The sequence below is a fragment of the Pangasianodon hypophthalmus genome, chromosome 11 (genome assembly GCF_027358585.1).
Source record: "Pangasianodon hypophthalmus isolate fPanHyp1 chromosome 11, fPanHyp1.pri, whole genome shotgun sequence".
Taxonomy (NCBI): domain Eukaryota; kingdom Metazoa; phylum Chordata; class Actinopteri; order Siluriformes; family Pangasiidae; genus Pangasianodon; species Pangasianodon hypophthalmus.
In genome coordinates, this window is record NC_069720.1 from 17,283,053 (window position 1) to 17,299,647 (window position 16,595).

Genomic DNA, 16,595 nt, shown 5'->3' on the forward strand with positions numbered 1-16,595 from the left:
TATTTATTTCCAGTTTTCATTTAGCTCATTTTTCTGATTCACGGAGATTTAAGTCACTACACCCACTACAATCTATATCATTTTCCAAAATTACCTAAAATATTTTTTAATTTAATTAATTAGCCAGTTTTTTCCCATTAGTTCGGCTGCATATGAAGGCAGTATGAAAACCACTGTTGTCATATGAATGAAGAAATACATAATTTAAAAAAAAGTTAGTAAAGTTAATAAAGAAAGAAATCAGAGAATAAAAAAGTTTTTAAAAAATAATAACAGTTTTCTTGAATAATCAAAATAATAATTAAATGTCCCCACAATTTTTATATAAAAAAATAATTAATAAATAGATATACTCTCACTGAGCACTTTATTAGGAACACTTGAGCACCTACTAGTTCATGCAATTATCTAATCAGCCAATCGTGTGGCAGCAGTGCAATGCATAAAATCATGCAAATACAGGCCAGCAGCTTCAGGTAACATTCAGCCATCAGGATGGGGAAAAAATGTGACTTTGACTGTGGCATGATTGTTGGTGCCAGATGGGCTGGTTTGAGTATTTCTATAACTGTTGATCTCCTGGGATTTTCACACACAACAGTCTCTAGAATTTACACAGAATGGTGCAATAAAGAAAAGCGAGCGGCAGTTCTGTAGACAGAAACGTCTTGTTGATGAGACAGATCAATGAAGAATAGCCAGACTGCTTCTAGCCAACAAAGAAACTTAGATAACCACTCTGTACAATTGTGGTGAGCAGAATAACATCTCAGAATGCACAATACATCAAACCTTGAGGCAGATGGGCTACAACAGCACATCACGTCAGGTTCCACTTTTGTCAGCCAAGAACAGAAACCTGAGGCTGCAGTGTGCACAGGCTCACCAAAACTGGACAGTTGAAGACTGGAAAAACGTAGCCTGGTCTGATGAATCTCGATTTCTGCTGAAGCACATAGATGGTAGGGTCAGAATTTGGCACAAACAGCATGAATCCATGGACCCAACTTGCCTTGTGTCAACAGTCCAGGCTGGTGGAGGTGGTGTAATGATGTGGGGAATGTTTTCTTGGAACACTTTGGGCCCATTAATAGCAATCAATCACCGTTGAATGCCACAGCGTATTTCAGTATTGTTGCTGACCATGTGCATCCCTTCATGGCCACAATTTACCCATCTTCTAATGGCTACTTCCAGCATGATAATGCACCATGTCACAAAGCAAAAGTCTCAAACTGGTTTCATGAACATGACAATGAGTTCAATGTTCTTCAGTGGCCTTTCCAGTCACTGGATCTGAATCCAATACAACACCTTTGGGATGTAGTAGAACGGGAGATTCGCAGCATGAACGTGCACCAGAAAAATCTGCAGGAATTGCGTGATGCAATCATGTCAACATGGAGCAGAATCTCAAAGGAATGTTTCCAACATCTTGTGGAATCCATGCCACGAAGAATTGAGGCTGTTTTGAGAGCAAAGGGAGGCCCTACCCAGTGTTAGTATAGCGTTCCTAATAAAATGTTTGATGAGTGTATGAACAAATCCCAAAGATAATGTGATTTTCAAAAACTATACTAAACTATTTATTAATATATTTATTTATTGAGAATTGATTTATTATAGTTTTTTTTTATTTTAGCCCATGCCTTTAAGATCATTCTTGAATCTTGATAACAGTACTGATAGTTATTAGAAGGAATTTTCTTGAATCAGAAAGCAGATTAGCTATTGACTAATCAATGTTTTTTAAGGTTAACACCCGCCTGATAACATGTTAATTCCTTCTCATGTGATCATTTGATCAGACCAAAGCCAAACCAAAGCAAAGAGCGTGCGTTTCTTCTTCAGACTGCTCCTCTCACTCACACTCATCCTCACTGATAGTAGACACGGGGGTCACGTGACCGCCGAAGTGCACTCGCGCAGACGGTGGAGAAGAAGAGCAGCTGCTGCTTCACTCTTCTCTCTTCCTGAACCGGGTGAGTGTTTATTGTGTATTACACTAGTTTGACACGTACTGTGTGTGTGTGTGTGTGTGTGTGTGTGTGTGTATAGCCTAGTGTGTATAGAATCGCACTAGGCTGTGTTGTAGCTGTGATAATTCGGTATTGTTGTGGTGTAACGTCATTGTTTACAGGTTGATGTATAGTCTATAGTAATTGCGGCGGTTATTAAATGAGAGTAAAAATAGCGACTGGACATAGAGTGACATTCATCCACTGACATAAACACACGGATTATATGGTGTGCAGCGAGAGAAAGGCGCGTTTCTCCCAGTTACTGTGTTTCCTGCTGGTTGACCTACTTTCTTGGCGTGAAGCGCTGCATGGATTGAGGGAGAAAACACAGTGTCCTCAGCGCTTAATCTCATTTCAGTGTGAGGAACTACTCAAGCATGCAATCTGGGTCTTCTAATCAACTTATTTACTACAACTTTAAAAAAAAACACACACACATTTCAATTGATAATACTCCAAATGTTTTATCTGACTGCAGCAGGCTGTGATAAGAGCTCCAGAGTTTGCTCCAGGGGTAGCCTACACCATTTAAAAAATAGCCATGTGTGTGTATATATATATATATATATATATATATATATATATATATATATATATATATATATATATATATATATATATATATATATATGTATAAGACTTTAAGACTTAAGGCCTAAGGCTTTTGCACAGAACTATATATATATATTTCTGTGGGAAAGTCTTAGGCACATGCAAAGAAATGCTGTAGAGTAAAGATGCCTTCAAAAATAATGAAATTAAATGTTTCTACATTAAAAAATACTGTAAAGAGCAGTAAACAGTACTAAATGAAATAAAGTCAGTATTTGGTGTGACGATCCTTTGCTTAAAAAAAAGAAAATAGTAGTCTCAGGTACAGTGTGTGCAGTTTTATAAGGAAATGAGCTGTAAGTGTTACTGAGCATCTTGCAGAAGCAGCTACAGTTCTTCTGGAGACTTTGACTGTCACACTTGCTTCTTATTTTTGCAGCAAAACCCAGCAGCCTTCATTATGTTTTCTGTCTGAAAAGTGTCTCTTATGTAATCTGCTGCTTTCTTTACTGACATAAAAACATTTTTGTGTAACATTTAATTTTGTGCTGGAAAACTAATGTTTGGAATCTAAAATGTTATTGTACTGAATCAGTAATGTAGAAGTCATAAAATAAAAATCTATAACAAAGTTTGTACTAAATATATATATATATATATATATATATATATATATATATATATATAGCCTAACTGAGAAAACATTAGATTATATTGCAATATCGCTATGACCTTTGATTGATATGGTTGTTTCGCATGATAAAAAATTTATTGTTTTAGTCTAATTTCATTATTCATTCAGATATGATCAGTTTTAAAGACACTGATTAATATCAGGTCCAGTGTGCACATTACCCGGGAACAGGATAAACCATTTAAAAAGGAGCCCTCAAGGAAACACAAACAACCCTGAAATATACATGACTATAACTCATAATTGTTCTATAACCTACAATATATTTGCATAAATTATGTGGACACCTCTGACCATCACACCCATACGTGCTTGTTGAACATCCTGTTCCAGATTTAGTCCCCCTTATTATAATAATAACCTCCACTTTCCTGGGAAGGCTTTTCACTAGATTTTGGAGCGTGGCTGTGGGGATTTGTGTTCATTCAACCACAAGAGCATTAGTGAGGATGGGCGCTGATGTTGGTGAGGAGGTCTGGGACACAGTCAGTGTTCCTATTCATCCCAGAGGTGTTCAGTAGGATTGAGGTCAGGGCTCTGTGCAGGCCACTCGAGTTGTTCCACTCTAACCCTGGCAAACCGATTCAGTCTTTACAGATTCTCGCTTTGTGCACAGGGGCATTATCCTGCTGGAATAGGTTTGGGCCCCTTTAGTTCCAGTGAAGGGAAATCGTAATGCTACAGCATACAAAGACATTCTATACAAGTGTGTGCTTCCACCTTTGTGGCAACAGTTTGGGGAAGAGCCACATATGGGTGTGATGGTCAGGTGTCCACATGCTTTTGACTATATAGTGTATTCTAATATGATATTCAATATTGCATTAGGAACTTTGGCATACACGCCCTTGAGTTAACCATTCGTTCTCTTTTTTTGCACACCTGACATGCAACATCTTAACAAACTTGCACGAACGAAAGAAATTAGGTTTAATAGTCAGAGTCACCCTCCCCCCATGCACACACACGAAAATAGCTGTAATTAGCCACTTTTCAAGTAACTGAATTGAATCTTTTCAAGTAACTTTCAATTTAAATTTGTTTAATTTCTTAGTCCCATTAAGCATTCATTAAGCACTTTGTATTGTGTCCTTTCTTTTTTTTTGATAAAATAGCAGAAAATAATAATAAACAACTAATATAATGTGTAATCCAAATTTTACAATCCACCAAACATGAGAGTACATACTTGGGAGTATATGGCTCATACCTATGCTTGTATGCATGCTTTAAGCAGCGCAAAACCGGTTTCATGCATTGAAAGTGTTTTTGTCCTGTGCGGTAAGTACAATGGTACACAAATTATTATGATTAGTGTTTTTTTTTTTTAATAATCTCTAGAGGAGCATATTCTGTAAATATTGTAGTTAATACAGAAGTAGATTGTTATTTTTTAGAGCTCTCTATGGAAGCTGAGCAAATGATCTGAATATGAATTTTATATATTTTTTTATCTGGAGTACTGAATAAATTACATAAAGTGCATTTTTGCCTTTCTAAGGGTAAGAAAATCGTTTGCCTTTAAAATCATATAATTCAAAATTACAGGTTACTTTTTTTTTCAAAAAGTTTCAAAAATTTAAATATCAGAAATACAGATTTGATTTAAATTAATGTAAATGTTTTCTAGCTATTAGACTAGAGCATAAAAACATTTTTATTTGTTTAATGAAACAAAGATGCTCCCAGCTGCTCCACCTTTGGCCTAATTTACATAAAATCTGTATTTTGGATAATTGAATTTTTGAGGTTTGAATTTTTGAGATTTGTTTTAGGTTTCTTATTTTTTTTAAAAAAAAAAATCTCAAAACCTCAAAAACTGTAATTAAGAAGTAATGAAAAAAAACTATTCCAGAAATGTACATTAATTTAATACACAACAAAAAAACAATTCTATTTTATGTGATGTAGATGTAATTCAAATCAATGGAATTCATATTCAAATAATTTTGTCAGCTTCGAAGCTCCATATCTCTTCTGCTTATGATATGAATAGCAATCAGTGAAAGTAGCTGTGAAAACATTGCCAAGCCTTTTTCTGCCCCCAAACAATGTTGCCAGCTCTGTAAAAACTACAGATGCCTTTAATGGTGGTTTTAATTTAAGGCATACAGCAGCTCTTATTCTTTGCTCTGATTTTTCCCGTATCGCCCCCTTGAGTATTGGAATTTAGGAACAACACGGGTATATATGAGCCCAAATTGAGGCGACAACATGGGTGTGTGCTTGTGGTGTGTAGGTCAGACGTTGTCAATCGTATTCTCATGGTTGTTGATTCTCATCAGGGCATAAAAAGTGTGTGTGTAATGAAGCGAAATGGGGAGAAATGTGTGTTAATTAAAACTGGCCTTTGTACTAGCAGATGGCAGTGCGTTTGGTTTTTTAAATCTCTAAGATTGGAAAAGTTTGGAATCAGGCTTCTTTTGTCAAGGTCTGGCCTGAGAGAATTCCATAGTTGTTTGGTGAGCATGAATGAACAATAGGCCTTATTTTTTAAAGTAATACAGGTTATTTCCTGGAGTGCATGTGACAGCCAGACTACTGCTTGTTTGAGCAAGATTTGCATTCAGGCATGTCACTCATTTCCTCCTTTGTAATCAATCTTAATGCGTGTAAATAAGCATACTTTTTCACATCTTCTGTTCAGTAAGTGAAAACCTGTATGCCTTGGTGTATTTCAGGTCACACTGCAAATTTGGAAGAAAAAAAAATGGCTCTTATCTCAATTGAAGATCTTGCTGAACTGGATGATGAGCAGTTAGATGATGACATCACTGACAACTCCCAGCCAGCAGATGAGGAGGAGGAGGAAAGGCTGCTTGCTCACTGGCAGGCTGTGGGGCGGACACATCAGGTCACCGTCCCCAGAGGTACAGTTTCTGAATTTAGGGTTTGAAAAGGATTTGGTTATGGCCATCATGGTTCAATTTACAGTTGATTAACTGGTTCCTTGTTTATTTATTCAACAAGCTTTATGGCTGTCAGTAATAATTAGCTTTGTATTCATTTGGATACGACATATGTGGTGGGAGAGACAGTAACATTAATCATTTACATTTACGGCAGTTGGATCAGATGCCCTTATCCAGAGCGACTTACATTTATCTTATTTATACAGCTGAGGGCCTTGTTCAAGGGCCCAGCAGTGGCAGCTTGGCGGTACTGGGATTTGAACTCATGACATTCTGAGCAGTATCCTATTATCTTATCCTATCCTAACCTTAGACTGCAAACATTCACTGTTATTATGAGTAGATGTGCAGCACAATTGGTTTTCTTCTCACAGTTTGTTAGGACAGTATTTAACTTATTATATGTATTATGTTTATTTTTTATATAATTCTTGTATATAATTCTTAGTATTATTAGTATTATATACAACCACCATCATGAATATTATACAGTGAACCACCTATACAGCATCATGAATCTTCACCAAATATCCCATAATATTGAAATCAATATACAGTAGTTTACATTTTATAAACAAATATTAAATATACTTCAATATTATGGGTTATTTTGTGTCAAATCCTAGTTAGGTCCATTTCATGTCTAGGGTGTAACAAAATATGGAAAAGGGGGAATACTTATGCCACTGTCTCTTTTAATCTTACTTTTATTGTTTTATTGTCAGAATCATGAATTTCTAGTCAGTTACTGTTCAGAATCATGAATTTAAAAGAACAGTTTGGCCAGAAATGAAGTTTACACACTTTCTTTACCCCAATTGCTTCTTTAGTTTTGAACTGGAGCTACAAGGCTAATGTAGCTAACAAGAAAGGGAAGCGTGTAAGCTTTTGGCACTAGGCAAACTTCGTGCCTAACAAGCTCGCCTCAAGCCATGTTGAGCTTCGAACTAACCATAATAGAGGATAGATTCAGGCAGGAGGTGTGAATCTTGTGCATTAGAAGAGATTCTGATTAATAATGTAATTCCAAGGTACAAAATCTAACTTTTTGTACTTGTCATCTACAGTATGTTAGTGTCATAACCTCATGTGCTAAACTATAGAAGCAAATGGCACAAAATATATCTTATCATCTACAGCTGACCGTCTGCATTAGGGGAAAAGTAGTACAGATTTCATTTCTGTCTGAACTAATCCTTGAGGTTGCTGAATAGCTTAGTCAGCTAACATGTTTTTCTTCCCCCTCATTGCTGATTCAGAGTGCTGTGTTGAGAATTGAAAGGCTCTACAAGGACACGGAGTTTTGTCTGTGGAGATTTTGCTCTCCAAGCTTCTGTACTGCATTCAGCTGCTCTGTGGCATTGGGCACATTGAAAACATTTATTTACCCTCATATGAGAAATAAGTACAATGCCTCGGTAAAATGTAACAGGCTTAAAACACAACCTTCAATACTTGGTGGAGGTTGTATATTATTAGTGCATTCTACACAGCTCTTTGCACAATGTGTGTGGAATAAGTTTGGCTTTAGATGGTTGTTACAACAGTTTTGTAGGTTCACCACCTCTAATCAAATCATGACCAGTAAGTGAAGGATTTTAGATAAGTCATTCAAATCAAGCTCAACTCACACTCTGTGTGATCTTCATATTCTCCCCCTAGAGATGACTGGACCAATTATGGAGATGACAAGGAGGAATCAGGAAATGGAACAGGTTCCTTTCGTCACCATAGCAAAACATGAAAAGGTATGGGTTAGTCCCGAATATATACACTTTAGAGATCTAAAACATTTTATACTCAGTGACGTGAGGTCACATTACTTCCATATTGTAAGTGAGTGTCTATGAATGAACATAAACATATTTCCTGCAATACAACCTTATTTAAGTGTCGTCATAAGACATTTCATGTGTGAAAGTTTTATTTCATTGCTTTCATTGTTAACATTAGCTTCTGCATGTGTTGTTTGGGGTTTCTCAGAAAATATATTAGCTAAGTTAGCTAGCTAGTTAAAGTTCATCTGCAGTCATTAGCTCGCTGGACCAAATTTACAAGTGTAAACAAAGAGAAACAGCTAACAATTGTTCCTGGAACCCTTAGGACCTTAGATAACCTACATAGGACCTTAGCACCATAAATGTGCTAGAAAGAACCTTTTTAAGGTTGCATAAGAAATAACAGGTCACATTATATTATGGACTTGGATAGTAAACCATATGGTTATAATACAACTCATAGCAGCATAAAAACTGGGGAAAGAATCCCGGAAGCAAAGTATACATGGTTTGTATAAATAATGTTGTGTTGGCTAAATGACAACAGTATTTCAAATTGTATGTCATATATTACATAGCAAGTGCACAAGAAGGTATCCAGGTGATAATCACTGGCCATGGAGGTTATCTGGTATTCACAGAACCACAGTTACATAAGTAACTAGTATTTTGAAGGAATTTGAAGTAAATGCTTTTCATGACTTCAGTTTGGAACCTGCCTGCAAATGGCTGCCATGGTGCTCCTCCTCTGCAACGCACTTTACAGGCTTCATCACTTCAGAATTGTCTTTGTGCAGCGGGTTGCTGCTGATTTGGATGGAATTTGACAGCTTCAGGATCACACCATGCACATCAACATCCACATAATTAAAGATGACACCGCAAACATTTTCAGGAATCTGAGGACTATTTCAGGATGTCATGACATGATTAAGTTTTAAACAGAAAGCATTTTATAAATTTAAATACAGAAATCGTTCCCTTGCTATAGTTTTGCGTTCCCTCACAGGTGTTAGACATGGAATGATAAAATGTAGTTGCCTTTTATGATTTGGTCGCACACAAACATTACAAGTGTGGGTCACAGTAATACACTGTAATACTTCATGTATGTTTATGCATTCTGTATCAATTTTTTCCCACCATTTACCATTTAATAATAGCATTAATAGAGCACTGCACTTTGTATTGCCACAGACTGATAATGGCTGTCTGTTAGCAGTGGTGAGTCCAGTTCAGATTAATTTCGCTCAAGCAGTGGCTCTGCAGCACATGCCTAGACAGCAAAACCTGACGTTCGTTCAAACCTTAAGGCATGTCCCAAGCATGTCATGCAATAAGTCAGCATGTCATACAATAAAGACAGGCTGCACAGTGGTGTAGCAGGTAGTGTTGCTGCTTGACAGCTCCAGGGTCTCCAGTCCAGGAGGTGGACTGGCTGTGCTAAATTGCCCCGTGTGTAAATGTGTGCAAGTGTGTGACTGGCATCTCATCCAGGGTGTATTCCCACCTCACACCGAGTGTTCTTGGGATAGGCTCCAGATCCACTGGCCAGTATAAAGGACTTCCTGAAAATGAATGAATGAATGTCCCCGTAGCTCATGCACAATCGAAGAGAATGTGCTTTATTAATTAAATATTTTGGGATTATTATACAGTTATTAGTAATGCACTATAATTCTATGTCTTTTAGTAAAGTTGAGCATAAATGGTTTTTATTTTGGCCAAACCAAGCTAAAGGTTCCTGCCAAATTTGCAAGTTTTGGTAACACTGTTTTTCTTCGTACTAGTGTTCATAAATGCCAATCACCCATAAATTCTCAGGCATGTTTATGGCACATCTTATTTTTATTTAGCGATGCCTACAAAACTCCCAAAAGACCCGAAAGTGTCAGCATGTCACAGACCCGAAAGACCCGAAAGTGCATTGTAAATCTTCCAGTAATGCAGCTCAGCCACTGCAGCATGTCGGTTTCCACAGGCACACACTTACTCTTCCTCCTTATAGGGTGCCATTGCTTATATCCTCATTGAATAGCTAGGCTTATATGTTTTGGTTTCATTAAGTCATCAATATGAAACAACCAAGTTTCAAACAAATTTTAATTAAATTTGTGTGTAAAATTGAAATAAATAAGCAATTTAAACTCGACAATATAATCTGTATATAAAATTGCATATGAAAGTGAGTCCCTTATATGTAAATTTACACAAACTCAGGAGCTGTTGTAGGATACATACGTACTGTTATTGTTATTTGTTAGGAATGGACACAAATGCATTTGTCTGCATTTTGTGTGTGTGCCTGTGTTTTAGATGGGTGAGGTGATATATGAGGAGAGGGTGTATCCACCAGGTAAATGGGCCTGTATCACTGTTGGAGAAAAGCTGTATGAGCAGAGCATCTCTATGGGCTTCATGAAACTCATGCGCTTCATCTGCAAGGAGAACTCAGCTGGTATTTAGCACAGTTTAACACAAATCACAGCAAGGACACTATAACTAATGAGCAGTATGTTGTATACCTTCAAACCTAATGTTTCCTGTGTAATGATTTCTTCAGGTCGTTATTTGGGCATGACCGTGCCTGTGGTGAATGGAATAACGATGCTGGAGGATGGCAGCGGCTTTGAAAGTGAAGTCCTGACAGCTTTCTACTTGCCTGAGGAGTTTCAGGCAAACCCTCCCCAGTCTGCTGACCCAGACATCACCATCATCCACAGGGACTCATTGCGAGTAATCACCCGGTAAGATGCTTCCCTGCATGACTGGTCGCACTGTTAACTGCTTAAAAACCAGGCTTCATCTTCCAGTTTTGTGCCTGTATGCTTGTGAAGATTTTTAGCCTCTCAAGATATTCTGAAATGTGCGATCTGTCAATGTGACTGACAAGATCTCTGGCTTAAAATTGGGCAACATTTTACCATTATACAAAAAAAGAACCTGTTCAGAAAAAGGCTAGGGCTCTTAAGCATCTTCAGGAAGTCATGTCTCATTGACTTCATATAACTACACAGTCTGTACATGTAGAAATTTGCATCACGATTTTCATTTCACGTGATGAAATTTATAACAAGGTTGTCTTAAGTTTTAAAGGCAGCATAAAGTAACTCAGATGAATAATTGTTCTTCAGGGGAAAGTGTATGGTGATGCATGTGTATGTGCTTCCATTAGGGTTTTCTTTGGCACCACCACGGAGGAGACAATCTCACGGCAGATCAGCCTGCTTTGGGAGCTGCTGGGAACATCTGATGACATTCACCAAGACCAATACATGGTGGCCGTTTACGAGAACCCTGGGGTGCCGTCTCGTCGAAACGAGATCTGGTTCATCTGCCGGAACCCCTAAGGGATTCTTCTCCCACACACACACACACACACACACACACACACACACACACACAGTCATTGTTACAGCACCTCCCCTGTGGCACCAGAAAGAAAGACCAGGGAAGTGGACAGGACAGGGCTTATATTCCAACAGTATTAACTCAGGCAACTGAGGATTTTAGTGAATATTTACAGGTCATATAATAAAAAGAATTATTTTTGTATATGAAAAAGCTAATTTAGTGCCAGTAATGCATAATAGGTACATAATTTCATCACAAATGTTAAGTCACATATGAAGAATATAAGAGGAATCAGAGTATACACAGTTCTCAGGTAGCATTTTTACACAGCTTGTATTATATCTCTTTTAGACTCCAAGCCCCTCATAGTTCTTTTTTATAAATTTCACTTAAATTTGACAAACTGAAGATTCACCACAAGGGGGCGTTTGAACCCAGCCTTTTGTCCAGAACCTCAATATTTCAGTCAGATTGTGGAACCCAGGTTGTGCTTCTGCTTCACATTTTTACACTAATTTAATGCAGTTTGTTTCTATCTACTCTGATCTCTTTTCAGATCACATGTCATGAGTCACTGCACCTTTTTCCCCAACTTTTGTATTGACAGAACAGTCTGCTGTCCTCGATAGATTATGTAAAAAAAAAAACTGAAAAAGTGAAATACAGAATGTACAACTAACTTCACTGTGTATTAGTAGAAATCACTGCAGGTAATAGTGCACTCCTCCAATAATACACTCCACCTAAAGCTATTCCTTCAACAAGACAATCATTTCTGGTTCGAAGTGCTACTCGTCAAATGAAGGCTCTCACAAATAGTGTAGATGTTAATGCACTAACCAGCTTTACAATAGACCAAAGGTTTATGCAGCACGACAAATCAGAGGTGTTTCCATATACGGATTTTACTGTGACTGCGTATTTAAAATGTACTCGTAACTGTGCTTTTAATTATAATCAATTATTGTAAGAAAAATTTGATTATTTTTGTACAAACACAGAAGCCTGGACAGGTATGCGTGGGAAAATATATATGTTTATTCCCTCATATATGCCTATTAGTTTGAATAACAAGAATATTCATCTAAAACATGTTTTAGACAGTATACACTGTACACACTGACTAATTGACTAAAAGGCAGTTAGTCTGTTTGACCACTAGGTGGACAGCATGACCACTTTGGTTTATTTGGATGTGCTTATTTTCCTTTTAAGGCTAAGAGGATTACATCTTTTCCTACTGAATAGGACCATTAAGATGTAGATACTCTATATGATGTACTGTATGTCAAAAGAACTTGAAGATTATAAAGACTTTTTACCAACCTTTAAAATAATCACTGATTTGGTAACGTAATCACCTTTTGTCAGAATGTTCTCCTGTGTGCCACTTTCCTCACTGTGTTTCTACTTGTATCATATTCACATATATCACATACACTTTCCACACTGATTTAATTACAGTTGAATAATCAAGCCCATTGTGTGTGGTAAGGAAATAAGAGACTAACTCAGTAGATATCTATGTTAAAAAACTAGCTAATGTTTGTTAAACTGTGGTGATGTAAATTTCATGTACTGTGGAGCTTAAAATGCGTATGTTGTGGACATTAATTGATATTTGTTCAGTTACTCTGAAGAATAAAATGCAGCTCTAATGGTCTTCTCTGGTTTTATTCATCTGTTCTTTACTGTGTGAGAAATATAATAATATAATCTGATATTCTGCATTGGGCCAATGTCATCAGAAAAAAGCTAGAAGAGAAGAGTGTCTAAGCATTTTCAGTTTGGTCATTTTAAATGGTCAAGTTAAGCAAAATAAAAAAAGAAATTACTTATTTGAAAATCTATAGTTAAAAAAATATTGGAACACCATGTGTATTGACTCATACTCAAGGTTGAGGTTTTGCGTAGACACCTGATCTACCACAACCCTAATCAGGAGAAAGCTATTACTGAAGATGAATGAATGAGTCTGGCATAGATTACTTTCCCTGAACTCACCCCTTACAAGAAAAAGTAAGAGTGTAAGGCCACTTACAGATATGAACTAACCTACAGCTCTATCATCAAGCTGACCTGAGTCTCTGCAAACTCAGGCTCAGGAGAGCTGCATTTGGTTTAAGACACCAGCTTCAACTCATCAGTTATGGTCTGGTGTGCTAAAATTGCAATTAGTCTGGAATTTGGTGTGCTAGGGTTAGAATTTTGGTGTCTTAGAATTGGATATAGTCTAGAGTTTGGTGTGCTAATTCCATGTTTATCTTTTCTATCGCACAAAAGTTTTGTAGAAATTACAAGACCTCATTGAGACCCAGCAAGACATCCTCTGTATGCAGCGCAGAATACTGGCTGCTGTGGCTGTGCCAGGTGGAGAGGCAGAGGAGGAAATCCTTGAAAATGGGCCATGATAAACCACGGAAGAGCTCAAACAGTTTGACACAACCTGAGAAAATACTGAGATGTTAATAAGTGTGGCAACATATATATATATATATATATATATATATATATATATATATATATATATATATATATTTATATATATTTATATATATATATATATATATATATATATATATATATATATATATATATAAATATATATATAAGCTGTTGGTATTTATTTACAATTACATTTATTCACTTAGCAGACACTTTTATCCAAAACACTTACAAATAAAATGCTCACTCAGCTATTGCATCATAATTGCATTATTTTAAACTGTAGTATTGTTACACTGTGACTGAGTTTATTTTTTATGGTTTTATGGTAGATACGTTTTGTTGGTGGCCTCTAATGTAGTGCTGAGTGCATACAGCCTGCGGGAGAAAGGGAGAAAAAACAAACTTGCCTTCCAAGGCCTCAAGCTTTGCCTGTTATAATAGGAAAGTTTTGTTCTAACTGACAAACAATCATTTTTAAAAGGTTATTTAAAAAAATTAACTGCTTTGCATATTACGTAGTAGAATAAAATAATTTGATACTTTTTATGTTCTCAAACCAACTGAGTAATACCATACCTCAAATCTAACTCTAATTCTTGAACCTAATATTTATATACAATGTACAGGTTACAATGCAGGGATTATTTCATTCGATTTCTAGGAGCAACACAAAAGACACTAAAGACACACTTCAAGACACTAAAGGCGACTGAGGTGGAAGATCTCATTGCACTGGCCCTGAAATTTGCCCCACACAGGAATTTAACAGTGATGACCACACTGTATTAGAGTATATTTTGAGATGCGTATCAGCTATGAGTACCTGATGCAAAAGTATTTTTATCTCATTTTTCTGTAAGGTTTAACAAAGGCTCAGCTGAAGCGCCCCTTAATACCCTCTTCCACAGCGACAGCTAGCGGTGAGTACAAGAGGACACAAGAAAGATCACTTTTTAGGGGAATACTATTACTGTATTAAACTATTACTAAACGGTAGTATTTTAACAAATAAGAAGTGTTGTTATTATTATTATTATTATTATTATTATTATTATTATTATTATTATTATTATTATTAACAAAACCACGAAGCAACACATAATCATCAATAGGCATTTCATTCCACTGATTGTTGTAATCACATGTAATTTTGATGTTGATGCTTTACAGCCACACATAATGAATAATGATTTGTTGATTTACATCTAAAAGCAGTTTAAATAATAAAATTACATAATAATAGTTAAATGAATTAAAATATATAAAAACATTGCTTTTGAATTAATTGATTGTTACATTTCTAAACTGAAGGAAGATCATTCTGTTTTGGTGATTAAACTAAACTGTACATTTTCCATTTTGGACATCATCATTACCTGCCACAACAATCCTGTGGTTTGAAACAGTGATCGTGGGAAAGGAAACACAGAGCACAACCCTGCACAGGTTCTGAAGAACGACAAGAGTTTTGAATATGTACCACTCGCTTGTGGAAAAGCTATGTATAAATTATAATATTTCAGTGGTATAATTGCACTCTAGCATGCTTAATGAAGTCACTATCAAAATCACTTAATATGGCGACGCTGTACTTCATCAGTGTATTTGTCTTGTTTTTCAGTATAAATATATAAACATCTTTAAAAATAAATCAATTAATCTGAGAACCAAACTGCAGAGGATTAAGTCTATTTTATTTTTCATTGTGAATATTTATGACAAAATACACAAAACAAGCCGTACTATCCAGTGCTGTTTTATAGCATTCTCATGATATTAAAGGCCTACACAGTAGAAGTTTATTTATTTCATTTTCTAATTGTTTAATATAATGTCCATGTAACTTCAGTTGCCTTTTTCATTTCTTTGTTAGATTTGCAGTTGACGGTGGTGATCAGAAGTTGAAAAATGTATCAGTTTTTACAGTTACAGTTTATTTTTTAATGATAGCGTTCTTTTATCTATGGAAATGTTTTCATGTTTTTTTTAATTAAAATGAAAAAAAATTGTTTTGAATGTCCTGGGTTTCATGCTAATGATATTTTATGTAAACAGTTAAACAATGGATCAACAAAAACATGAATTGTGTGCTGATTATTTATTTGTATAGACTGATTGGTTTATTTATGATTAATGAAGCATGAATGTATGATTATGTAAAATAAATGCTGAAAATTGAGGTTAAGAGAACGTTAAGAGAACGTTAGCTGAACGTTAAAGAACTTTAGGAGAACTTTTGGGAAACCTTAAGAAAAAGTTATGGGAACGTTAAGAGAACGTTAGGGGACTGTTAGGGGAACGTTAGCAGAACGTTAAGAGAACGTTAGGGGAATGTTAAGAGAACTTTAGGGGAATCTTAGAGGAACGTTAGGGGAATGTTAGCTGAACGTTAAGAGAACGTTAGGAGAACTTTAGGGGAACGTTAGGAGGATGTTAGGGGAACGTTAAGAGAACTTTAGGGGAACGTTAGGAGAACTTTAGGGGAACAGTAAGAGAATGTTAGGGAAATGTTAAGAGAACGTTAGGGGAATGTTAAGAGAACTTTAGGGGAACGTTAGGAGAACTTTAGGGGAACATTAAGAGAAGGTTAGGAGAACTTTAGGGGGACCTTAGGAGAACTTTAGGGGAACATTAAGAGAACGTTAGGGGAACATTAAGAGAACGTTAGGGGAATGTTAAGAGAACTTTAGGGGAACATTAAGAGAACGTTAGGAGAACTTTAGGGGGACCTTAGGAGAACTTTAGGGGAACATTAAGAGAACGTTAGGGGAACATTAAGAGAACGTTAGGGGAATGTTAAGAGAACTTTAGGGGAACATTAAGAGAACGTTAGGAG

At 36.2% G+C, this 16,595-nt stretch overlaps 1 protein-coding gene across 1 annotated transcript; it reads left to right on the forward strand.

Moving 5' to 3' along the window:
* The first annotated feature begins 1,842 nt into the window (after positions 1-1,842).
* On the forward strand, positions 1,843-12,974 carry soul4 (heme-binding protein soul4). The gene is made up of 6 exons (XM_026933142.3): positions 1,843-1,982; positions 5,949-6,137; positions 7,842-7,927; positions 10,274-10,415; positions 10,521-10,704; positions 11,133-12,974. Exons 2-6 carry the CDS (start codon positions 5,978-5,980, stop codon positions 11,305-11,307), a joined length of 747 nt encoding a protein of 248 aa, XP_026788943.1. The 5' UTR covers positions 1,843-1,982; positions 5,949-5,977; the 3' UTR covers positions 11,308-12,974.
* Positions 12,975-16,595: the final 3,621 nt, after the last annotated feature.